Source organism: Bombus terrestris, chromosome 9, assembly GCF_910591885.1.
Source record: "Bombus terrestris chromosome 9, iyBomTerr1.2, whole genome shotgun sequence".
NCBI classification, from domain to species: Eukaryota; Metazoa; Arthropoda; class Insecta; order Hymenoptera; family Apidae; genus Bombus; species Bombus terrestris.
Window position 1 is genome coordinate 16,212,825 of NC_063277.1, and position 26,025 is coordinate 16,238,849.

General features: G+C 36.2%; 4 protein-coding genes and 2 long non-coding RNA genes across 10 annotated transcripts in view; 4 read left to right on the forward strand and 2 right to left on the reverse strand.

Moving 5' to 3' along the window:
- The first annotated feature begins 370 nt into the window (after window positions 1–370).
- LOC100644646 (protein transport protein Sec23A) lies at window positions 371–5,007 on the forward strand. Of its 2 annotated transcripts, none has more exons than XM_048408930.1 (11): window positions 371–561; window positions 685–967; window positions 1,059–1,145; window positions 1,222–1,468; window positions 1,539–1,788; window positions 1,853–2,503; window positions 2,572–2,725; window positions 2,802–2,953; window positions 3,028–3,202; window positions 3,277–3,498; window positions 3,680–5,007. In XM_048408930.1, exons 2-11 carry the CDS (start codon window positions 689–691, stop codon window positions 3,719–3,721), a joined length of 2,259 nt encoding a protein of 752 aa, XP_048264887.1. In that variant the 5' UTR covers window positions 371–561; window positions 685–688; the 3' UTR covers window positions 3,722–5,007. The 2 variants fall into 2 exon arrangements, with proteins under 2 accessions (XP_048264887.1, XP_012167472.1); XM_012312082.2 differs by having other exon boundaries at window positions 372–561; window positions 4,204–5,007.
- On the reverse strand, window positions 3,808–6,362 carry LOC100644768 (calcineurin B homologous protein 1). Its single transcript, XM_003397893.4, has 4 exons — window positions 5,811–6,362; window positions 5,392–5,655; window positions 5,222–5,315; window positions 3,808–5,140 (listed from the first exon to the last, which is right to left on the reverse strand). The coding sequence occupies exons 1-4, from the start codon at window positions 5,875–5,877 to the stop codon at window positions 4,996–4,998; spliced, it is 570 nt and encodes a 189-aa protein (XP_003397941.1). The 5' UTR covers window positions 5,878–6,362; the 3' UTR covers window positions 3,808–4,995.
- Window positions 6,363–7,061: 699 nt separating this feature from the next.
- Window positions 7,062–8,039, forward strand: LOC100644410 (protein transport protein Sec61 subunit gamma). The gene is made up of 4 exons (XM_003397890.3): window positions 7,062–7,220; window positions 7,522–7,628; window positions 7,696–7,798; window positions 7,871–8,039. The coding sequence occupies exons 2-4, from the start codon at window positions 7,535–7,537 to the stop codon at window positions 7,878–7,880; spliced, it is 207 nt and encodes a 68-aa protein (XP_003397938.1). The 5' UTR covers window positions 7,062–7,220; window positions 7,522–7,534; the 3' UTR covers window positions 7,881–8,039.
- Window positions 8,040–8,124: 85 nt separating this feature from the next.
- The window catches only part of LOC100644299 (activating transcription factor 3), a 29,934-nt gene continuing 12,033 nt past the window's right edge, over window positions 8,125–26,025 (reverse strand). For 2 of the 4 annotated variants that reach the window (XM_048408948.1, XM_003397889.4), the window contains exons 2-4: window positions 12,769–13,030; window positions 11,826–11,962; window positions 8,125–11,270 (exon numbers count right to left, since the gene is read on the reverse strand). In XM_048408948.1, coding sequence (XP_048264905.1) covers window positions 10,836–11,270; window positions 11,826–11,962; window positions 12,769–13,006 — 810 coding nt within the window. In that variant the 5' untranslated portion in view covers window positions 13,007–13,030 and the 3' untranslated portion in view covers window positions 8,125–10,835. Of the gene's footprint in view, window positions 11,271–11,825; window positions 11,963–12,768; window positions 13,031–14,967; window positions 15,097–26,025 lie in introns of those variants that run through there. The other 2 variants (XM_048408947.1, XM_012312081.3) reach the window with 2 other exon arrangements.
- LOC125385684 lies at window positions 15,222–16,506 on the forward strand. The gene is made up of 2 exons (XR_007225216.1): window positions 15,222–15,837; window positions 15,894–16,506. It is a non-coding gene; the product is annotated as an uncharacterized LOC125385684 (long non-coding RNA).
- On the forward strand, window positions 17,933–19,419 carry LOC125385685. Its single transcript, XR_007225217.1, has 2 exons — window positions 17,933–18,580; window positions 18,681–19,419. It is a non-coding gene; the product is annotated as an uncharacterized LOC125385685 (long non-coding RNA).

Here is a 26,025-nt window from a genome sequence, read left to right on the forward strand (position 1 = left end):
TTTCAGAGACTATAATAAACTATTATTTGCGTGCATTATTTATTATTAAAAAGAGGATTACCTATCTTATCGATGTACTTGACAAATTATATCACGATTATAATTCTCCTTAGTTTCTATGTTTAAGTTAAGTTTGGAACTTCGCAATTCCACAAAATAAAAATAATTGCATTGTGGGGTTGTCAATGTTCTTAGATACATTTATTGTTCTCTTTACATTTAGCTTACATTTTTCATTCTAACGACAAAATAAAGGAATGATATAAAATATTACAAAGAGCTATCTTTTTAAATATTCCAAATTTTTGTTTACTTACAAATTCACGTTCGAATACCGCCTGTGATATTAAAGCGCTGCACGCATGCGTCAGAGTAATTCTTCCAAGCTTCCAAGTGACGTGGCTTCAATGACGGCACGAGTTGTGCTGTTACGGTGAAATTGTGTCATTTTAATACAATTGTAAAATAATATTGTAACTATGAGAATTTGATAATTGAGATTATTTAAGATTCTTTCAAACTCATTATCGGGAAACGATAATTAAACGTTGATTTAATTAGGTATGTTTAACCTAAAATCACTGATTGCACCATTACACTTGTCACATATTTAGAAACTGTATGTATAATAGAAATTAAATATCAGTTGAATTTGTTATTTGTTATGGTATTCTTTAAACATAGAAAAATGACTACTTATGAAGATTTCATTCAACAAAATGAAGACCGTGATGGAGTACGTATCACTTGGAATGTTTGGCCTTCTTCACGTTTAGATGCCACCAGACTTGTTGTGCCATTAGGAACACTTTACCAACCGATCAAAGAAAGGTCAGATCTTCCACCAATACAATATGATCCTGTTCTTTGTACAAGGTCTACTTGCAGAGCAATTTTAAATCCACTGTGCCAGGTGGATTACCGTGCTAAGCTATGGGTGTGCAACCTTTGCTTTCAGAGGAATCCTGTAAGAACCAAGTCATTTTGTTTTAGGAACTGAACAAAATTATCTTCTCTTAAGAAATAAAATAATATTTTGATATTTAATATGTTTTCAGTTTCCTCCACAATATGCTGCTATTTCAGAACAATATCAGCCAGCTGAATTAATACCGAAGTTTTCGACAATTGAATATACCATAATGGTAAATAATACTTATAAATCAAGATGAAGCAGTATTTATATTGATCCACAAGATATTGATTGTTATCTTTATACAGAGAGCACAATGCATGCCTCCTATTTTCTTGATGGTCGTGGATACATGTATGGATGATGAAGAACTAGGTTCTCTCAAAGATTCATTGCAAATGTCACTTTCTTTGCTCCCACCTAATGCCCTAATTGGTCTTATTACATTTGGAAGAATGGTCCAAGTTCATGAACTAGGTTGTGAAGGATGTAGTAAAAGTTATGTTTTCCGGGGTACTAAAGATTTGCAACCAAAACAAGTCCAAGATATGTTGGGTACATATTTTTATTTTTCTATAATAGAATAAAACAATGTAGAATAAATATTTATTATAGAGTGTTATAGGTATAGGCAGACCAATGCCGGGTCAAAATCCAAATCAACAAAGAGGACCAAGTGGACAACCACTTCCACCAGCTAATCGCTTTTTACAGCCTGTACATAAGTGTGATATGAGTTTAACAGACCTTCTGGGAGAATTACAACGTGATCCATGGCCGATCGGTCCGGGAAAACGTCCATTGCGGTCAACGGGTGTCGCACTAGCTGTTGCTACTGGTCTTTTGGAAGCCAGTTATGCTAATACAGGAGCTAGGTATACATTTCATTTGTAAACATTGTATTTAAGTGTTTTGAGTATATTTTACTATTATTTTCAGAATAATGTTATTTGTCGGTGGGCCTTGTTCTCAAGGACCAGGTCAAGTCGTAACGGACGACTTAAGACAGCCTATTAGATCTCATCATGATATCCAAAAAGATAACGCCAAACATATGAAAAAGGCGACTAAACACTATGATTCTCTCACGTCACGAGCCGCAACCAATGGCCACATAATAGATATATACTCATGCGCTCTCGATCAAACGGGTCTGTTAGAAATGAGACAATGTTGTAACTCAACAGGTGGTCACATGGTCATGGGAGATTCTTTCAATTCTTCTCTATTTAAACAAACGTTCCAACGTGTATTCGCTAAGGATCATAAAGGCGACTTGAAAATGGCATTTAATGCGATATTAGAAGTAAAGACATCGCGAGAGATCAAAGTTTCGGGTGCGATTGGACCCTGTGTGTCTCTAGGCGTAAAAGGATCGAGTGTCGGAGAACAGGAAGTAGGATTAGGTGGAACGTGTCAGTGGAAATTTTGTTCCCTTACGCCATCCAGTACTACAGCATTGTTTTTCGAGGTTGTTAATCAACATACTGCGCCGATTCCTCAAGGTGGAAGGGGTTGCATTCAGTTCATCACGCAGTATCAACATAGTAGTGGTCAACGAAGAATTAGAGTTACTACGATTGCTAGAAAGTACGTTAATATAATCATCCAATTATTAAATATTATTGTATTTTAAATTGCAATATTCCTTATTACAGCTGGGCGGATGCATCAACATCTTTGCATCATATAAGTGCTGGTTTTGATCAAGAAGCAGCAGCTGTTCTTATGTCACGTTTAGCGGTATTTAAAGCAGAGAGTGATGACGGACCAGACGTTTTAAGATGGGTCGATCGAATGCTTATCAGACTGGTTCGTATTTTTTGCTAAATTAGCATTTAATATTTTAATATTATAATTTTTTTAACATTAAGGATTTCTGTAATAGTGCCAAAAATTCGGAGAATACACAAAAGATGATCCAAACAGTTTTAGACTTGCAGAGAACTTCTCTTTATATCCTCAATTTATGTATCATTTACGTAGATCGCAATTCTTACAAGTATTTAATAATTCCCCTGATGAAACTAGTTTTTATAGGTCAGTAGCTGCTGTACTTCCGTGTTCCGATCAATCGAAACGCTTCGTTACTAATCGAATTTTACATATTACAGACATATGCTCATGCGAGAAGATTTAACAAATTCTTTAATAATGGTGCAGCCAATTTTGTACAGTTATGGATTGAGTGGTCCCCCAGAACCAGTTTTATTAGATACTTCGTCTATTCAACCAGACAGGATTTTATTGATGGATACTTTCTTCCAAATCCTTATATTCCATGGAGAGGTAGTTATTTGTTAATATTACTTATGATTACTTATAATAAATGATATGATCGTAATGAGTTTAATTTATTACAGAGCATTGTACAATGGCGCCAATTAAGATGTCAAGATTTGCCGGAATACAAGAATTTCAAACAATTATTAGCAGCACCTGTTGATGATGCCGCTGAAATATTAGTTGAACGGTTTCCTGCACCAAGATATATTGATACTGAACAAGGTGGTTCACAAGCGAGATTTTTATTGAGTAAAGTAAATCCAAGTCAAACTCACAATAATATGTACGCCTATGGAGCGGTAAGTATATTTTGTTTCTCATTTTTATTCTTAATGATGCGTTTCATTTACAACATAAATTTTTTCTATATCAAACTATTTTATTTGTTGTTCACTTTCAACAACATTAAATATGAATCAATCATACGTAACTAATAATTTTTTTTTACCATCATTTTTATCACCGTGATCCTGCAACCAGGGGATGCCGATACCCAGTGGGGTGTGTTCTTCATTCATTTGATAACTATATTTCTTTTATTATATTTGCTTTCATTGCTTTGGTAATGGAATTTGATCAAAAAAATTTCCAGACCTAGACAGTTGATATCTATCTATGCAGTAAAATATTTATTTTCTCTTTATCATACATGTTTCTTAACAGTAGTAAAATAACTAACATATTAATCGTTACTTTGAAAGTTTACAGGAACATCAATATTGAGTTCTTTTAATTTATCTGACATTATTTAACACAATTTCATGTTGCTATAAAGCAAGCATAAAATTCTATACACTTTAACAGTTTTTTGTAGCAGTATTGTCACAATTCACTGGTGGTTGGCATCAAGACATCTATTTTCTTAAAATATATTTTTATCAATTGTAACTAACTCTAATATTTTTTCTTTTTTTTTCTATGGGTTTGGGAATAAAACTCTTTGATTCCTCTCTATTTCTACAATTATCAATTATAATTTCTAATTAATTGTTATTATGATTTAGGAAAGTGGAGCACCTGTCTTAACTGACGATGTCAGTCTACAAGTATTCATGGAGCATTTAAAAAAATTGGCTGTATCATCCACGGCTTAAAATGCAGCAATACAAAAGATATTCTCATTGTTTTGCATATGCAAAATTTAATGCCTCAGACACTATGATGATAGTTGACACCTATAGTTGCAGTCTATTAAGGAAGGTAAAATAGATACAGTAAGAATTTCCATTATAATGAAAATATACGATTAATGAAATATATAATAATGCCTCAATATTTTTTCCGAAGTCAAGATATAATTCATGTACAAATAAAATACATAGTATTAATGTAATACATATTTTACATCCATGTTTCCATTTTTTTTAATGTGTCATTAATATCATAACTTATTTTTCAAGAATGCTCTTTATTATAAATGTGGTCACCTTCTCTTTTTCTTTTGGAAGATTGTAAACGGTGTAGCAGAATGAATAATGGATTAGATATTGTAAACAACAGGTTACCAAAATCTGTAATGGCAATTGAGTTTGTATACTATGAATCATAAAAATATATAATATTGTACTATTTTTTATTAATTAAAACTGCAGCTGTTTTAATAACAATTTGAAAGAAATGCAATTTACGATATCTTTCCTTTTATTGTACCATTAAATACCAAACGTTATTCAACCTTGTCACAAATCGGCAGATGTAACAAGAAGTAATTGTATTCGTTAATATCAATTATAAATCTTCTTACATATGCTCAACACATCAGCAAATTGTGCATCATCTAAACAAAAATAAATAAATTAACTAAGGAATCGTATAGACATTTTTTGCTCCACATCTGTCCTCTCTAGTGCTTTAGAAAACTCCTCAAATGAAATCATTCCATCACCATTTTCATCAGCCTCTACTATAGTTCTCTCTGCAATGCTAGTTAACTGTTCTTCGCTAAAATAAATAAATAAAAATTGTTCAAATATGTTATTGTTACTTTATACTGAAACTGATAAATCAGAACTACTTTCTTACCTAATATTTGCACCAACCATCATGTGCAAAATAGCTAGAAGTTCATCTTTCGAAATTAAATCATCATTATCTAAATCATACATTTTGAAAGCAACTGAAAATAATAAGAAACTTATAATATATTAAGACCTTTTTAACTAGATTTAATCAACAACATATTATTGACTTACATTTCAGTTTCTCTTGTCTAGAATTTAATCTATTAGGGCTGTTCTTTTTAATCGGTCTGAAATGAGCCAACACTTGCATAAATTGTAAGAAATTTACCCTATCATTACCACTTTCCTCAAAGAAAGCATTTACAATTCTATCACCAAGAGGATTTATTGCTAATTCTGGGATTCTCAGGAAATCTTCTCTGCTAAGTGTTCCACAATCACCACGATCAAGACTTGTGAAACGACTATATAAGCGTTCAATTTGGTTTGGTGTAACTATAATCACATCAAAATAATGATAGAATGCTTATATATAAACTTGCATAATATTTGAATACATATGCATACAATTAAAAAAGAATTTTTTAAACAAAACAATGAATATGGACATCATCTTAAAATATCATAAGTATCTTATAAATAAAACTTACACCCAGTAGCTTCTTGGATTTGTGCTATTTCTTCTTCACGCAAAAGAAGACTAGATCTATTACCCATATTTTTTTCTTGTAATAATTAAAATACTTTTTAATAAAATAATTTGATAATTTGGACTAGGTTCGACTAATCTGCATATTTAATTTTCTTGGTCAAAGTACAGTCTCTAAATATAATTCCCTGACAGATTGACAGGTTAACCACAATCGTAAGTGTCAAAGATAACTGATAATGTAGAAATTTCACTCAAAGTCGAAGCTAATATACGTGTGCCTGTACATCTATACAGTATAGAATACTACAATCGACTCGTAACGGTATATATATGTTGCAGAAGTATTCTAATAGACAAATTGAATGTATTTAACATTAGTATGATATAATCAAATAATTTTTTAAAATCATCTTCTTTTATACGCTAAGTTTTTTTACAGCTACCTGCGATTTGTAATTAATGTTATTATTTGCTAATATTATTAAATGTTACAACGAACCAGATTTCCTCTCTGGCTGAACATAACTATATTCAACAAAACATGCTTCGTGCCAAAATTGAAAAAAAAAAACTAAATTTCATATTCTAGGAAACCCTATGACTACTATCAGCCACTATCATTTCGACATTCCATACTGGAGCTTAGAGAAAACCATCCGGAAATTGAATCGTGAAAAAACAGCATGGAAGACAAAAAGGTTCTCGTTTTGCGCGTGTATGACGTGTTATGAATGTCTCTGACAGAGACAGAAATACTCTACTCATCTCTGTCTGTCTCGTGAAAACGAGAATCTATTTTCCTCCATGTTGTTTTTTCATGACTCAATTTTCGGATGGTTTCCCTAGTGTTGAATGTTGGGACCTGTTTATATGATCGTGACCACTATCGTAGGAATCCCTAAGAGACATTTCATAATTCGTAAGGTGTTCTCAAATCATATTATTCAATAAAAAGTTCATAATAAAATGAATTTCTTTATTTATGTATATTAAATTATGGATAATCAATATCATGCATTAACATTCCTTTATCTATCCTCCATTTAATGAAAACTGATTTATTTAGAAAAACTTTTCCTTCCGTATCATTTTTACTTTTTCTCTTGAGATAGAAAGTTATGTGAATCCATGTGAATTATATTCATAAATTACTTATTCGTTATTTTGTATTATTATCCAAATTACAATTTTTCAGAAAGTCATTCAGAAAATTTATATAAATTTGAATAAGTATAAATTCCCGCTGCAGTTCTTCAATTCCAACGTCAGTGACTAGGAAGTGACGTTCCTACAGCGTAGTGTCCACGTAGCGCCTCAACTTCTGACAAGTACAGTCTTTTATACGTATACCGTACACGCGGTATACGTCAAATAACACTTCGTGAATCGTCCTCCAATACTACACAACGTGAGTATAGTGTTTTGAAGACCAACTTCCCGATTTTTTTACAGAAAACTAAGAAAAATATTAGCAATACGCTAAAAAACATTTGTTATAACCTATAAATCAAATTCTGTTATTAAGGAATTCAAAATTGAATATATATAATCTATCTAGTTCAAGTGAGATATAACAAATTATTAGGCGTACTATATATTCAAAAGCATATGTAATTTACATATCTATTGGTTTGTTCTAATTATAAAGATCGAGCGTAACTGTGACTTGCTCAATGTGTTGCTTCGTTACACGTACATTTTACTTTCAGTTGCACGAACATAATGGATCAAGTGAAGAAACTCACCGAACCTGGACGTCAATTCGCGAAAGACAGTATTCGTCTTATTAAACGGTGCACGAAGCCTGATAGAAAAGGTAGGTTTCTAATAAAGTCGATTGACAAATGAGTATCAACTGTAACTTATTGTATGATGATTTTTAGAATTTCAGAAAATTGCCATTGCCACTGCCATTGGTTTTTGTATAATGGGATTTATAGGATTTTTTGTTAAATTAATCCATATTCCAATTAATAACATCATTGTGTAAGTAGATTTGGTTGTGTACTCTTTACATTTATTCAAATAATTATATTTATATACCTTTTTTCTTTTTAGGGGTTCATAAGCTCACACTAAATAGGTACAATTACTGTTTTCTCCCATTATGTATCTTTATTTATAAGGTAAAATTATATATTTTGTTTTGAATTGATTGTGATTGAGACATGAGAATGTGTGTGTATAATATTAATATTGAATTTTATAATAAAATGTGTGTGTAATATTCTTGTTGTTTGTACTTTTTTAACATTTAGACTTTTCTATTAAAACTTATGGAGTAACTTGAAGCAAAAATAAACATTAGATGATTAGTATCGAAGGCACTTTTATTTGAAGAATAAAATTTTCCCTTAGGGGTTACAACAATAAGATTTTGTCAGCCATTTTTCTAGCTTCAATTCAATGCATTTCTCCTAAGAAAAAATAGCTGTCGCATGGAAAACCACGGCCAGGTACTCAGTAATGAAAAGACAATAGTACGATTTTGTTACAATGAATAAAATCCTATATACTGTTTGCTATTGGTTATTAAAGTTATTCTGCACTTATCCTCTAGAAAGACTTCGTTTTTAATATACTTTACTAAAAAGACAACCAACCTATAGGCCAGATACTATAAGCGACTGTATCTGGGATTTTAATAATGGCAGTATATATTGGATAGCAAACGTAATTATATGAAAATACACTCTATGTTTTATTTTAAAGAATCGTCAATTTTGTCCGTGATTTTTTGACAAATGTATGTGTATATGTATATTCCGTAAACATCGGAATATTTTTCGTTTAAAATAAAATGCAATACTTTCAAACAGTCTGCATATTAAAATCAATTGTGCATTTTTAGCATATTAATAATAATTATTTCGACTATTTTCGGATTCTTTTCTAAATGTGTCAACGATAGAAAAATCTCGTATATAAATATAAACTCTGTTTCAATATATCTGATATACTATTACTTTCAGAACTCTGCATTAGTAAATAGACATCGATAATATACGCTTAACATGTGTATTAAACTATTAAATACTCTTTTCGGGCAACTTAATAAAATTTATATAAAAAGCAAATATATATAATATCTATATATATATATGTAGCACCACACGTGTGACTGTTACGTGTTCGTCCTACGCGTAAAAAAAAAGAAATCATTCTTAATGCTCGTGGACGCTTTTTTCTTAATCTCGTGAAAGAAGAACAAGAGGAAGACTTTGTCTCACTTCCGCTTTATGAAGTGCAAGGAAAATCTTCTTTTTCGTTAGATCAATCGGCGGTAACATTCCGAATGAATGAAAAGCATTTTTTAGTCCGTGGACACGAAAAAGCGTTTCACTATTTAAAATAGCTTTCGGCTAAGAATTAAACTAGCTTCCGTACATTGCAAGAACGCGTAAGCGTAGCCCAGAGTGCGTTTACTAATTTCTTTCCACCGATAATCTTGTTATAAAGAAACAAAAATATTCTCTGATCGATATTTCTGATGGTTCTTTGGCATTCCTCCTTGTCACTATTACATGTACATTCGTGTATTAAAAATTTGAACGATTACGAACGATCAGAGTTGTAATATAAAAGAAAATTAGGTTGTAACAAATTTTTGCACGCAAACGCACTAAGGGAGGGTAACTACCCACGAAATTGAGGTATATCATTCGATCATTGTCATTAATCGTCATGTATATCGTGTTCTCGTTAACTGTTAATGACGCATACGTGTTTGACATGTGCGTGTCTGCGAGTGTAAATACAATAACATACGTAAACTGTATAAAATATGCACAGTATTAAATATATCGTTTTCGATTATTCGTATAATTATAAGTATCCTTTGAGAACGCATCTCGTAATCGCGTCCCAATGCACGTGAGATAGTCGTAATCAATATCAGAGGACTTATTTTATGCCGAGTTACAAATTATACTTTTCTGTTCTCACTGGTGAATTGAGATGTCGCGTAAAAAATAACGGCACTTAACGCGAACCGCCATTTGTAAAAGAAATTCTCGACTCTTACCTAAAGCAACGAAACATCTTTGCGATGCTCAATCGTTTTTACTATATCATGTTCATAATCCACAAGTATGTTTGTTTAGAAAACAATCATACAATACGGTCAAGAATAAAATAAGAATTTATAATCTCTCTTTGTATAACGTTCGATACAAATATATCGATATTAATGAATCGGGTATCGCAAAGATGATTCGTTTCTACCTTACATTTATCGATTACATTAATTATACCTTAGAATGTCACAGTACTTATGTTCAAGGAATCGGTTACTTATTTTCAAGAAAGGGTTACTTTCAAGGAATGTCTTCAAGCGTTCTCCATCGAACGCTTTGAGTATAGAGGGAAGTATTAAAAAAGAAAGAAGAAGAAAACAGGGTGAAAGGAGAAGATAGGAGCGCACCGTTATTACAGTAATCAACTTACGAACTACAGACTTGCGATTAACAGAGAAGGGAGATCCAGAAAATTCGGTCTACCGGAAGTACTAAGAACGAGATCAGGGTCGTTTCTTGTAATAATCTACTAACTAATAATATCGATGATTAATGAAATGACAAATGATAAGTTATAGTTACAGATTTCTTCTTTATAATTTTACAATTTTTTCCGCAAATAAAATAATCGAATAATCTCTAATTTATAAAATTTTCTTTATAAATTATAGATGAAAAGCAATTTTGGTATTGATAATTTGTAACTTGTGACTTTTAATATCCATCTAATGATACTAGTTCAGTAGGATGCAAAAGGACCCAGAATAATCTCAAAATCTCGTTCAAAATTCCTAAATCGTCTTCAAGACGACGTTTCCACTAACCGACATAGGTATTTCCGCTTTCTTGCGTCTTCTTGGAATGCATACGACTGTTCTTTCATCGTTAGACGATCCTAGATTCTTAACCGAACAACGTACCATATTCGTCAACCGGTAAACCGAATCTTCACAAGGACTACTCTTGAAAATGGCGCGGTAGACGTTTTTAGAACGTCTATAAAGCTACTAAACCGTACAACCAGCGTTTGAAGTCGGCACGAAGGGACTTTCTTGTCGATAAAAGTCACCCTCGTACTCTTCCACCTTTACCGGATATTCTGTCACACAGTTTTGAGGCTGATTCAATGCTGGTGGAGGCTGCACAAAGTTTTCCTGGTAACTGGGCAGCTGCAAAGGTTCTGCAAACTGTTGGTACGAGGTATCTGTACCACCTTGCTTCAAGCAAGTTGGTCCATGGAGACTCAACATGTCTACTAGCCTGCGCCTCTGTGTTTCCAGCTCCTGAATCTGCGACTTCAGGTCGTGGTTCTGCGTTTCGAGAATCTCTGATTCTTGCACCAAGGTCACTGTCTTCTCGCGTTTCTTCAATCGACATTTGGTGGCGGCTATCTTGTTCCTCTCGCGTCTCCTTCGGCGCCTTTCCTCGTCCTCTGGAGTTAGCTACAAAAATTTTAGATCTTTAAGAACCATTCTAGTCTTGTCTTATCGTTAGAAATCTTTTTAGTACAGCAATGTGCAAAAGCTTTAGGCTATTTACCATAACGACCTCGCAATAGCAATTGATATTTCTAGGAAATATTTCCATATGACGTTAAGAACAACTTAAGGTTAAATATTTTCTTTATTTTGCTACAGATTAATCAATATTTCTGGTTGAATTATTAATTAAATTAAATATTTCTTAAGAAGTAATGACATCGAACATCTTTACATTAATTTCTAAAAGCAAAGCATTTTCGTTTACCGAGAGCCTAAGAGTTTTGCACGGTACTTTATACGTTTATAAAGAACAGCTGTATGAAAGTAATTTATTTTATGGTGTAGCGTTTGAGTTCTTGACGAGAGCAGTAACTGATAGAGAACTGGATGGAATGAGTATATCCGGTCTGACTTGAAAACCCGTGAAATCGATGAAACGGCGACTTACAGCGCGGATCGCCCAACATCACGACTGCTTTATCGTATTAACGAGAACAGTATGTGAAGGTTTCTTACTCCACCGCGGTTGTTGTTGTTGCTCGCTTCCTCCTCTTCCTCGTCGTCTGCGCTCCCGTCTTCCTTCTTTGTCTTCTTTTTCGTATCGTCCCCGGTCCCGTTGGCTCTCCTTTTTGTTTGCAGCGTCAACTTCAATCCTGTGATGTTCAAATACCAGTTAATCGCCTAAATCGTTACTAAAAACCATAATATAAGGCTTTTGGAATATAAAGTATCGCTCACCAAAGTATTCTCAACGAGCGTTCGACCTATCAATATATCATTGTCAATATTTGAAGTTTTCAACATTATCGTACGTAAAAGCCACTACAATGTTGAGAACTTTAGGCATTGACAATAATATCGATCGTCTGAACGTTCCTTCGATCTTTCTGCTTTTTTCCAGTCATTCCTAAAAATCCATCAAACGAAAATGTTTTGTTTTTATGAATATGACTGTCTACTTTGTCGACAATTTTTTTTTTTTGCAATTTTCTGCGATCTGTATTTCTGTATTATCTACCGTTCCGCTTTAAGTATTGCGAACAACTCATTTTCGTTTTCTGACTTGCACCTTTCTGGCGGCCTATTTTTTAAATCGTTCCATCCTATGTTTTATAACGCAAGGTAATTTATCTCGAGCCTATTTGCCCGAGTATCTGCGTAAAATTTGCAAACCAGAGGAAGACAGCAACCAAGTAGCATCACGAAGGAAATATCTATAGATTCTTAAAAATACGATTAATTACCGTTATTAAGATTACGATCGTAGAAAGTTTAAGACTTTCTGCACGGTACTATCCCTACCATTCTGTCCCTAGAAAACCAGAATCGCTACCGAATCCCGGATAACCTTGAATATATAGCGAGTTTCGACGGTAAAAGAAAAGAAGAAGAGCAAGAAATTCGGCAACAAGAGAAGACCCTGTAGGATATATTATCAAGGCCACCACCGGATGGCTACCTTCTTTAATGAGCTGACTACAGGTGTGCTGAACGCTCGGTGGGCTCGGCTCACCGCTACTAGTCGAATCCGTACGGTCCCTGCTCCTCTCGTTCGTGTAACCCTCGAAGGGATTGGTCATGGCGATTAGGGAGTTTACGATTTCCGGTGTCCTTGGTGTGACCTCGGCCGCCGCGACACCGAGAAGACCCGCGGCAGCCGTCGGACTAGGGTTCACGTTCAGATTCAGGTTGTACATGGTCGATTTAGATTACCATTTAACCTGGAACAAGAACAGAGATTAAGAGTGCGGATGTGCGGTTTGATGGTTCGAGCTGGTTGAAAGCGAATGAAGTCTCTTTGTGGCATTCGAGTTTCTGATAGCGTTATGTTTCGACGAAGTCGACGAGTATACTAATTTGTCGAACGCTTAGAGAAGAGATGCTATGAAACGGATACATATCGGTTTTATCATAATCCGCAAAATGATTTCGAAAATCTGTCGATCACGTTGGAAAGATTTACTCTTCGTATCGATTCTAGATCCTATCGAACGATTAACAACGAACAAGGACAGAATGCAGATTTCAGAATTTCCTTCCTCTATTTGGAAATCGTAAACAATCGTGAAATAATTCGAAACAGTTCTTTTTAATAAACGTTACTTGTGTATGTAGAGCTTATCGCAGGATCTTATGGCGTTAACGACTCCGCTCGTTCTTTAAATAATTATTTCCGTCGGAAACAAAAGAAAAGCAATCTTTTCTCACGCTCGATCGACAAACAAGTCCGCCGGTCTTGTTGTAATTTCGTGGAATTATTCAGTGAAATAATTGAAAAATAAAGAGAACGAGGCGAATACCTACGAAATATAAAAATACAGAAGTCAAATCCGATTGTTTCTCATCTCTGTCTGGTTTATCTTTGATCGAATGTATTTCCAGAGAGAGAGAGAGAGAGAGAAAGAGAGAGTTTTGGCAAAAATGAAACGAAATCACAACACTTTACGGCTACGTCCTTTTTACGACTCTCTGGAGAATTTCGAACGTTTGATAACTGCAACATCCTTGATTGCGGTTTTTCCTGGGATTCCAATTAATTAAAAAAGAACAGAGGTAACGGAAACTTGCCATTATCTCGAAAGGTTTTTACGATCGAATTTATTATTAATTTGACACAGTCGAATGTACATAGAATTTCCATTATCTGTTACGAAATATACAAACAAACACGTATATCACGCAAAATCTATGTTTGTATCGTGGAATTTTATGTACAATGCGCTTTATACGAGTTATTATATTTTTTCTTTTTTACATAATTTTCTTTTCATATACTTTATGTATATTATTACGAAACTTTCGTTCATGAATTTTTTCAAACGTTTCGTACGAATTATTTTGGAAATTTTTTTAACGACCTTTAATTTTTATTTGAAATTGATGTCACGAAAATTATTAAAGGCTCGCGATCTCTTTTTCCTCGTTTTACGATTATGAGCTTTTTGGAAAAATAATTCAAAGTATCCGAACTCACGATGCAATGCTCGAGAAACGCGTATATTCGCGATCTACACGTGTAAACGTTAAGAGTTTAACAAACAACGTGAGTCGCCGATACATGGAAAAGTAAAATAATAGTTGGTTAATTTGTAGAAACGAATTAGCATATTTGCACGCGCGTTGAGCGACGATTCAATGATGATTTACCGGAGCTAACTGGATCTCTATTCCCCTTATTGTGCAGTCTTCTTTCCGGGGAACGAGAAGTTTATTGATACGTCCTTGAAAGCGTGGCTATTGAGCTCGAATCAATGCGGGAACAAAGAGGAATTCAAACCGAATCGCGAAACGTTGATAACGAAACCGGAAGCTGAAGATCCTTATCGATTAGCTGAAGCGCGACCAGTTTTCGATCGGCTGTCAGAGGATACGGTATTTTAACTCGACATTCATCGTGAATCGCGCTGAAAATTATTAATTAAGAAATTTCTAAAAGTCACGAAATATTCCTAAACCTATGTAAGACAAATATAGCATAAGCTTCAAACACGGGAAACGTGCAAATACGAAAAAATTATCTCCGAATCTGCACCACGTCAACTTGTACAAACTTCACCTTTGCGGCAGATGACTTTAGTTTTAGTTTCTAAATTAAATTTCATATTCCTAAAAGATCGCATAAACGCGAAGAAAATGTGAACCAAAAACCTCTACAAACCTCGTCGCAGGAAGTTCCAAAGCGAAATGTACTCGCGCCTCGTTTCAGTTCGCATATCCTCAAAAAGTTTCAGTTCTCCTGCTCGTTATCTCGGCCACAGAACCTGTCACTTTCCGGTAACCTTTCCAGAGGCAGAGCACGCTTACGTAACACGATCCGCAAAAATAACGAGGCACAGAAGCGGCTCGCAGGACGCGCGAAAATCCATCGTTGCGTGGAGGCGGAAAGGAGGCGGACGAAGAAGAAGAGGAGGACAGGAAGGGGAACGTTAAAAGCTTGTCAAACGGCCGTCAAAAATACATTTTGACGCGCGGTCGGCCCCGCGTCGTGTGTCTGGCGTGTCCTCTAAAACGAAACGCGTCCTCCAGCGGAGGTTTGTTTTCGAGCGTCGAATTCTTCGGCCACCGGCTCGTTTCCAGTTGCCCAACCTCCTCTCCGCAACGCACGAGGATCCTCCCTCTACCTCCGACGTTTCTGCCTCTCGTTTTGTGAGAGTGCCAGTTCGATGCACGAGAGTATGAAAGACGATAAGATGGAACAGAGAGGGAAATAACGCCGCGTTTCGTAAGAATTTTATCGTTCCGTATTCGGAGCCTAATGCCCTTGCAACTCCTCCTTCGCAACCTTCTACGGTTCCATCGCCACTCCACCATCTTCGAAGTGGTCCTCGCGGGCCTTCTCGGCCTGGCATCCGCCGACCAAAAAGTCCACTTCCTCGGACCGGATCTGGTCTCCTACGGATTCGTCGGTTCGTGGCCAAACCAGCCGAGCAACGTATATACCCACTGACCTATATGCTGCCACGGGAAAACGAGTCAGGGATACACGAGCCATTCAGAAGTCACGTCGAACAGCTCGAAAGATTGAAAGGTAGAAGAAAGTGACAGCTACATGGTGAATTCTTATGGAAATTCGTAATTTTTTAGAGTACGATCGAAGAACCTCGGTGGAAGATTGTTTCGCCTATCGTCTGTTACAGAAACCATTGTATGGATATTTTATACGTCTGTTCGATCCGTCTGTTATCTTCTGATTTCCTATAAACGCGTAGAAACTTTGAATTCGCTGCAATCTGTCTCGTCTCCTTGCTACGGACGAACTTACGGACGAAGGTGAGCGATTTAATTTTTAAGAATCCAACTATTCACTGTGTTTCTTTTAACGAGAAGATAAAAGCCAGAAATGGAGGAAACAAAGGACGACGATTTCAAACGAACGACAAACGAGTGTGTGGGTCTAATTTCCTCTTGTCATTTTCCCTCGCGTATTTATTCACACCGATTAAACGGGAAGATGATAGAGAGGATGTGGAGGAATCCAGCGAATCGAGGCCACGAAGCGGAAGGAGGAAGAACGCTTAGATTTTGAAATTGAGCTCTACGAAAATAGTCGGCCGAGTGGAATCGCGAAACAAAGCGATACATTCTGCGCGTTACGCCTGAATTTCCATTAATTAACTACTTCTACCTACGTATGTATCTTTTTCCATTTTTACACTCCAATCAGAGTTAAATAAATGTAAAAACAATCTTCGCCGAATGGTGCTCTCCGAGACATACTTATTTTTCTTTCTTTCTTCTTTAGCGTTTTAATATACAACGTTGAAAACTGTTAAGAAAAATTATAACGAGGAGTATATTTCTCTAAATGTTTATTTTTCTTGTCGTTTAGTTATTTATTAGAAGACACTAAAATATCCTACGATTTTCTCTTCCTTTTTCTTTTATTATTATACTGATATATTTTTGCAAGAGAATTTCAAGCGTTCCAAGAACCTATCTTGTGATGTAAAAATATCTGCACAATACGACATTATGACACGAAAGACATAGAAATATTCCTTTAAATTACGTCAAGTACTCGATTCGTTTAACCAAAATGCTACTCCAAATAATCGATACTAATTAATCTTCGTTCCTTCGTTAAGTTCGTTCTACGATTTTCCAGCTGTCGGAAAGCTTTCTTTTCTCGCTTTATTATTCCATTCCATTTTCAAAAATCTATCGTATATAGATATATAGCGTGAGATTTCGCTGTAATATTAAAATAACTACGTTCGACAGATATCAGATACTATCGGATGATAATAATTTCAGAAATTAGAATGTAAAAGATTTATTTCGAAGGTTTGAAGATCCTCGACGAATTTCCATGGAAAGTTAAAAAAAAGAAAAAAAAACAAAAAATCGAGAACCGAAGATGCAACGGAAAGCTGTAACGACCAGTAAAAATCGTTCTGCAAACTCTTGAAAATAATCGGTCGAGTGCAACACACCGATCGAATACGTAATCAGTGCGCGCTTATGTAAAGCTCGAGGGGCGATGCAACGGATTGAAATAATAATCGAAGAACCGAGTTTGTTTGAATGGAAACAGGTGTCCGATCGAAGCCGTCGCCGTTGCACGCTGTTATAAAACGTATAAATAGAAACCGTTTGATTTTGATGTATGCCACGAACAACTCGGTATTCGGCTGATCTCCCGCCGAAACATTTTCGGCAGACAATGCTTTCGATTGTTGCCACGCGGCGAGTTTCTTCGAAAACCCTTCCTCTGGCCATTTGACTTTCGTCGATAATCGTCGCTAAATCCATGCCACGTTATAAATCGCGTTCAACTGTTTTTGAAACGTCACCCAAATATACGAAGAGAATCGGATAAAAGCGAAGAATTATCAACCAGTTAGATAAAAACTTGGGAAAAGAGATGGTCGACATTGAAATACACTGTACGATACTTAATAAAAGCAAAGAACATGAAACGTAGTATTTAAAATCCAACTCTCAGCTTCTGTTGCCAAATGCCATCAAATTCAAATCATCGGTTTCAAATCTACGAAATCATGTACAGACAAATACGACGAAACGGGGAAAATTGAAATGATAATATTCTAAATTTAAAACACCGCACCAACTTTCGAAGCAACTGGCGATGCATCAAAATCCTCGATGAATCCGGTCGAGGCGCGCTTCGAACGCTACAGAATTTCTAAGCGCCATTATTATTTCGTCTCGTCAAGGTGCGGACTATTCGTAGAGCGTGGCCTAATAATAAGCTCACTTCCGATTCATAGAGCGCCGCGAGTGTATTATGCGCTTGTCGCGCGTCAGCTTCCACGGACAAGCCGCCGTCTTTCCCTCTTTCTGCACCAGAAATCTTATCGATTTTATCTTCGACTGCCAGCGAGGAGCGCGGAGAAGGGCACGTAGTGGACAGATGGGCCATTGTTGTCTTCTGGATTCGTCGTATTCGCGTCCAAGGTACGTTACAAAGGAGGGCAGTTGAAAGGCTTTGGGATGAAGATAACCAGTCGTCGAACGTGTTTACGGCGATTGATCCCGACGTCGATGATGGTTCGTGGAACTGTCGTTTGGCTTGAGAGGCGAAATTGGGGAGGTACACGTGTTTGAAGAAGTTCCGTGGCTCTTTAACGGCGAGTGATTTACGAATATGAAAGAAAAGGCCACTTGAGCTTTCGAGAGGAAAGGTACATGTTAAAAATTGATAAAGTTTGCTTTACGCGGTGCAGATGATTACGCGGTAAAGGAGATCTATCTGAGATGTTTTCCAAATGAAAATTTCGTCGAAGGGACGAGGCATGTACACAGAGCATGTACGTACTAAAGCGAAGATCGCGAGATTTGGTTTGGAATATATTACATGGTGGGAAAATAGGGTGTACGTTGAGAAGTTTTTCCTGTTCTGTACATTAGATTTAACGAGGAAGATTTGGGAATAACAGAAGTAGACGGAGCAGCTCAAAACTCGATATTTCTTCTTCCATCGTAATCCGAAAAACACGATACAAAACGAAGATTTACGGATAGGAAATATTTCAACGAAAAACACAAAATTATCGGGCGGATAAATTTTTAGAAACTACAAAATCTTCCAGCTATATGGCAGCAGAGTAAATCTTCGATAATCCGAACGTGATTTATTATCTTCCACTGCCGTTCGAATCGATATCTCTAGCTACAGGCTCAAATCCGGAGATCTTCGTCGAACAGGAAAAAGATATTTTGAAAAACAATTGTAAAGATAAATATCGATAGATCATTGAAAAGGTAGAGTCGAAAATAGTAACTCGAAAAATAATGCTAAAAATGTAACCGATATCGCTAAAATATTCAGAAGTCTGTTTGAGAATATTTATAGGTAAACAAAATTCACGAAAGCGTTCGAGAGACACGTATAGAAGAACGTATGCAAATTTCAGGCCAGTTTCGACCAGACTGCAGCTCCTTTTCTCTTAATTATTCCACATTTGTAGAGATTATTTAAGAGCCGAACGCTTTTTCCAACGTCTACAAAAGAGATATAGTTGCAATTAAATGTAATTATTAAAATTCAACGAGCGAAACTCCTCCTTTTTATTTTGTTTATGATGTTTATTCGTATCTCGTATATTTATCTGTTACATTTCATTCGGATTAAACGACCTAACTTTCACCATTTATTTTTTTCATTCCTATTTATATTCTCGCAAATTTGTTTCTTGCGTTTCAACGATTGCATAACCCCGATTTTCTTTCTTTTTTTTTTTTCTTAATTAATTCATCCTTAAAATTGCATCTCGTCTGTCTTCGAGTTCTGCGTTATCTGACAAGTCTCAAAACTATTCTCACAGTTAACCTCCTTCTAATCGCTCCTTTCATGGTATCTCTGACGATTGCTACGTTATAGATATAAATGGTTTTCCATTGAGTTCTCTCATCTTCTGTAACCTTCTTCCTTAACCTTCTTTCGGAGAGATCTAATAAATTAAGACTATAACGTGCACGTTCTACAGCCGTGCACCTATTTATCTTCTAAACTTATACTAAACGCGGCAGAACAAATGGTGGGCCATTTATTAGCAACCTATTCCAAGGTCTGTTGCGTAACATTTAGGGAATTGTCATATGTTGGAAAGACAAACGCTGGTTTCACAGAAAATTCGCGAATAGAGATCAAAGAAAATGTCGAAGAAAGAAATTTCTGAGGCCTTTGACGAGAACCAGGTATTATCGATGATTTTCCACGGAGCTTAAAGTAAAGCGTACGATGCATCGAAGCGGCACGTAACGAGCACGAGTCATAAATACACCAGCAACGATATATATCGAAGGTGCCCCCCCTTTGCCTCAAAAGCGGCGAGACGCGCCGAAAATCCTGGCTACGCGCGATCGTCTTTCGCGTGCACGGGACCCAGCTGGCAATTAATCTTTCCACGATCCTCTGGTCGACTCGTTTTCCTTCCAACATGTGCCACGGTTCTCACCCTAAATCCCGTCGCGCGTGACGAAACTTCCACGCGCCAAGTTCCGAGCCTTTTAACTTCGACGGGAAAGAAATTCGAACGACGAATAAAGAATCTACTAATTACGATGAATTCGAGATCGTTTTGTATCTTCGCTCGTAATATACGTGAAAATAGTTGCAGCGTTAATAAGAAGAAAACGACAAGTATAAAAGATCTTTTCAAAAAAATATACAATTAAAAAAGATTATACCCCGTTGGGGGTAGCCACCTACATGATGATATAACTGCTAAAAAATTCGACCTAATGTCCAAAATAGATAAATTGTGAATATTAAGAAATAAATAAAAAAAAAAAAAAAATTAAAAAAGATTCTCTTTACGTCCTAACGTGGCACGAAATATTTCCTTCGATCTTAAACTTACGATAAACTTGCTTCAAAAAGAAGCCAAAATGGAGTGCAAATATCCTTGGTGTTTAAATAAATACCGATCGCCCAAGTGCGTTTTGCAATATTACGTAATTATTCTGCGTTCCACCATTCCCAGCACACGATGTAACGATAACACGAAAGAAGTCTTATGGTGGCTTGTCGAAAGTCTCGGTAAAGGAAGATCTCGTGTATGTAGATGAACGGGACGAGGAAAGAGATGTTGAGAAATCTGTCTCTAACGAGAGAGCGAGAGAGCTTGCGCAACCGGTGCCCATCTGGCCAGAAAGCTTTTATCGTGCTTTTTCGGTACGGTCGTCGACATAAGCGTGGGCAGCCTAATTCCTACGGCTGTCGTTTCTGCAACATACGCGTTCGACCGCCAATAGACAGAACAGACGAGCATCGGGACGACCCCTTCCATCCATCGAAATCCCATGAAACTCCTACGAAACATGCGACCAGTCCACGAGTTTACGAGCGACTCGATTCCCTGGAACCGTGGAAACCAGCCTCCAAACAGCCAGGAAAAAAGACGTCGGGAGAGAGAAAAAGATTGAAACGAAGGATTGCGAGAGCAGAAGAACGTGAGAATTGGACAAATTTGGATGTTCGGCAGCGTAGAAACGCGTGAGCTCGAGAATCAAAGGGTTGGAAAACGCGCGACACCGGTTACTTGGATATTTAAAAATTTCAGCCTACGACCCGGGCAACGTAGAACCAAAAAACCTTGGGATCTGTGATCTTGCGAGTGTAAAAATTTGTAATTGTGAATATCTCGATTTGGAGAGTATGAGAGTCCAAGAGTCCGCGATACGTTGAAAGACTGTGAGAATAAGTAAGCAGAAGATCGAAATGTTTGGAAGTTCCATTAACAGGAGACAGTGTGACGTGCAACAGACAAGATTCGAGTCTGTTTTTGATGGAATCATCTGCTATAATAATAAACCTAACAGCGTCTTGGTAAATCAGGCTTTTCATTGCTAAGCTCTGAGAGAGCTTATACATAGAAGACCACTGTATTTTAGAAAATTCTTCTCGAAATTGCACGGCATAACTGCACAATATCGTACGTGCATCCACGTGCACGTTATAAACGATAAAAAATTTTATTCTGACGCAGATAAAAAGGCTGAAAGTTGACAAAAACGGACAGTACGATCGATCTTCTTTGAACTTACGATATTTTCTTAAACTAACGATAACATCGATGAAAACGTAAAAAGATACTATTTTATTAGCGGTATTTGCGATTAATAGAAGATATTGCAGCAGGTATAAATCAGAATCAAGGGAATTAGGAATGCCACTGTAATACTTCCAATTTTCCACGCCCAATTAATCCAATCATCAAAGTATCGCTTGCCAACCTAACGTTCCAAGAGGTTCTTTCAACAGATTCTCGAATACAGCTACATCTTGTTACAACAACTTTGTATCGCTGTTTATTATTTCAGCCACGCGAGCAAAAGAATAATTAGACAAATACAGACGATGTTATTAAGAATCGCGGAATAAGTAGAAGAATTATCCTGCGATCATCTACCTGGCAGTGTATAATAGACATATAAATACGGGTTAAACTGAAACACCCGCGTCGATTATTATTATAAATTATAATTATCACATCTTGTAAGTGAACAAAATTCAAGTAGCAAAGGATTATATACTCGAATTTATCGCTGTAATAGAATGATCTCGAGATAGCTATCTCGAGATGGACGTTTCAACGTCTAAATTCTGTTCAGCGGCAATTTCCACCGGTTTACGAGTCTCATTTTCATAAACATTCAGCCAGGCTTCGAGTTAACGGACCTCACGAGAAATAGAAAGAATAGTGAAATTCGAGGCAAGGCCGTCGTAAAAAAAAAATGCACGAGGAGAAACGACGATAAAGCACGAACCTGTTGGATGGAACAATACACGTTGGCCAAGCGATTTCAACTAGTTGCGAAGGTGAGAGGTCGCCGCGGGAGAAAAGAGTTCGAAAAGTCAATGCCTCCGAGCACTTTGTGCGCTTGTCAAACTGTTGCTCACGATCACTTTCTAAAGGCACGAATTTCGTGGCCGACCAACTTGCTTCTTACCAACTTCTTTCGCTCGAACATCACCGAAGGCTTCGGAATAAACATCTTAAAAATTCCAAGGTTAGATACATGAAACATTATAATCACGCGCCTCTTTTTGTCAAGATTCTAAAGATTCCAAAAAAATTGTAAAGTCATATATCCGCGTATCAGGTTTATTTTGAACGGAGAATAAAGGAACGTGAGACTACTGGGATACAAAATATGTTTTTGTTTGATAATTTTGTCATTTGATACACGTGCCTTTCGCGGTATTAGGTGTTGACAATGAAAACCTAGAATTCTAGTTGTGTCAACGGTATCGAGCGATTTTTCACTTTCTCTGTCTTTATATTTGTATTTTGCAAATAAAGATAGAAATTTTCTTAACGAAAGTCTTCTCGAATTAGTTAAATTCGATAAGAACAAACTTAAAATCTCAAACAATTCTCTGTAATATCGAATCAAATATCAGTCCCCTGTCTCTTGTTAAATCGAATAAAAAGATCTCGCGAGATCCTTTTTCCGCTTCGCTATAACAGAAAAAGAAGGAGAGAGAAAAAAAAAATTCAATTTCCTCTGGTAATATATCGACGAACGGAAAGAAAAATCGTTGCGGATTCGTTTTACCTTTCGGCACGGCTTGGCTGTCGCACAATTAAGCCCGTAATTAAACGGAACATCGAAGGAGGGTGATCAAGATCGAAACGAGCTGGTTCGAAAAAAAAAGGTCTGAAATTAGCGTTACAGACAGAGAGAAAGCAGATTCCGACAAGGAACACAGTGTACGAAGGGACAGGGGAATATTACGACGCTATCTGTCCCAATTATACGACTTTAATTACGGCAAATTACTTTACCAGGAGGCACGATGAGTTACTCACGAAGCTAGACTATAGTTTTACTTTTACAAGCTGTTTATCGATCCACGAGCAGACCTTCCTCAGGAAATAGTCTCAACCTCCATTACAGGTTGCATCAAGGTAACATTCCACTTGCAATTATTTTTCGATTACTTTACGTTATTGAATAATTCGAACGTTATCGCCTCTCAACATTATGATCAGGATACAGATATAGATTCCATCAAACTTGGCAGTATAATTCAATTTTATTATTATTATTTATTGCAAAGAGGAAATTTATCAATTGTATAATTTTGTACCAGTTCTTTTTCCACTCTGAGTGTTATACTTAATCGGCTTAAACGATATATAGATTATTTCATTTGCATGTTTTAGTACCATCGCATCTACGTAACTTTAATGTTGTTATAATAACAAGGCTGTCTTAATGAATTACCATTTCGTTTCTAACAACATGGGATTCGTGATACAGCATGAAATGCTTCCGTATACATTGAAAAGAACAGCAGGGTTTTGCATAAAGTTTCATTTCATCGTCAATCCATGCCGGAGATATGCAAATGTTGAAAAGTTAGCGAAGTCTGCACGTTAAGTGTAGCTAAATATGCTAAGTGACCAGGCAATTAAATCTGTCTTAACATTGTTTTAATTAAGGGGAAGATAAAGAAAGAAATTAGACTCTTTGTTTCTACGAATAGTCGAGGATTCAGAGAAACGTATTCCACTTTCTTTATTTTTATCGATTCGCAGCCTTGTGGTCGAACGTTCAGAGGGCGATTTAATCTTTCGAGCATGGCAGTATAAATCACTTTATCCGTCACGATAGCGTGCTTTCCTTTTCCGTGATAAGAGCGAGAATCGTGTTTCGTATAGAAAACAACCTTGTAAATTAAAACGTTCCTTCTTATTACGATTAATCGCCGGTGAAATCGTACGATTCACGTCCGCCAATATTCTATATAATTAAACGAAAAAGAGCAAAACACGAGATACAGAGGACACCTAAGAAGGCAAAAATACGATAATGCATAAAGAAACTTATGACTCTATTTTATACAAAATATTTTTCTGCAGCAGATTACAAAATTGCGGACGATGATTGAGAATTTACTTATAATTCTCAATGAGAATTGATTGTAAATAGTCTACCAAATAAAAAAGTGAAAAGAAAGCATATTTTACATAAATACATTAGGAAATAATACACGCACAGTATTTTCTGTTTTATATTATTTTATTGGATTACGTATGTTCTATTTCGTTCTATTGGAAAATAAAACAAAAAATGTTGTGCATCTATTATTTCGTCATAAAAGGAAAGAAATTTTTGGGACAGCCGAATGTATACGTTTGTCATATTTTTTCTCGTAATATCTAGTATCATTTGCTTAACTTTTCAATTTTACCAACTACGAGTAATAATAATAAATTGCGAATGTTTATGCATAAACGTGTAAGTCTTCTATCGAGTTGGCAACTAAGTGATTGCGGATTTTTTCAATACCACCTAATGACAAAATCCGCAATCACTTAGTTACCAACCCAATATTTTTATTATACGAAACTGATATTCGCAAGTTCGGCTGTCAAAAAAATTGCATTGTTCACAGGGAAAGCTACTATTTACCACAGAGGCTTTCCTTTCCTTCGGAAAGATCCTCGATTAAACAAAGAACAAAATTTTTCCATATAAGAAATTCGACTGCAAAGAAGTAAAATACGCATAAATTATAGTACTTCAGCTTGAACGTGATTCAAGCAGCTAATCCAACTTCCACCGAAGCTTGAATTGAGTTACGAAAGCGATCGTCGAACGTATGTAACCGAACGTTTCAAACGATTCGACGAATCGAACGAGTTGATTGCTGAAAACGCCGAACGGTCCTGGCGTTTCCTACGCACGCTCTTCTCGCACACTATGTTTGGCGTTCGTAACGAAATTTATGCTTCCTGTCCGACCGTAATGCGACCACACGCTCGTTGCCTGGCCATATAATTTACATACGCTGCCGGTTTGCGCGCGCTTTGTCTATGATCGCGTCGCGAGGAGGAAAGAGGAGCCGAAACGAATTTACGTTTCGTGCTTCTGTACTGCGTGCACGCACGTTTGTCACTATTATACCGATTGGTTTATTACTTTGTTCGATAGAGATAAATCAACTGAATTGAGAAATAACTTCTTCGATATGCTATTCAATAGAAAATTCGATTTAAGGAAATACAAATAGAATTCGAGGCTCTTAACAGATTATTATTTCGTATTAAATGATCTTTCACTTTTTGGGCAATTCTTTTCGAATGGAATTTATTAGACTTCGTTACGAGGGAGAGAGAGAGAGAGAGGGAATAGAATAACGAAAAAGATTCGTGATAATTAAATCTAAATTTCTTCGTGACATTTCCAAAAGTTATTTCAAGAGATTTGATTCTGGTCTTCTACTTTCGTGAATAAT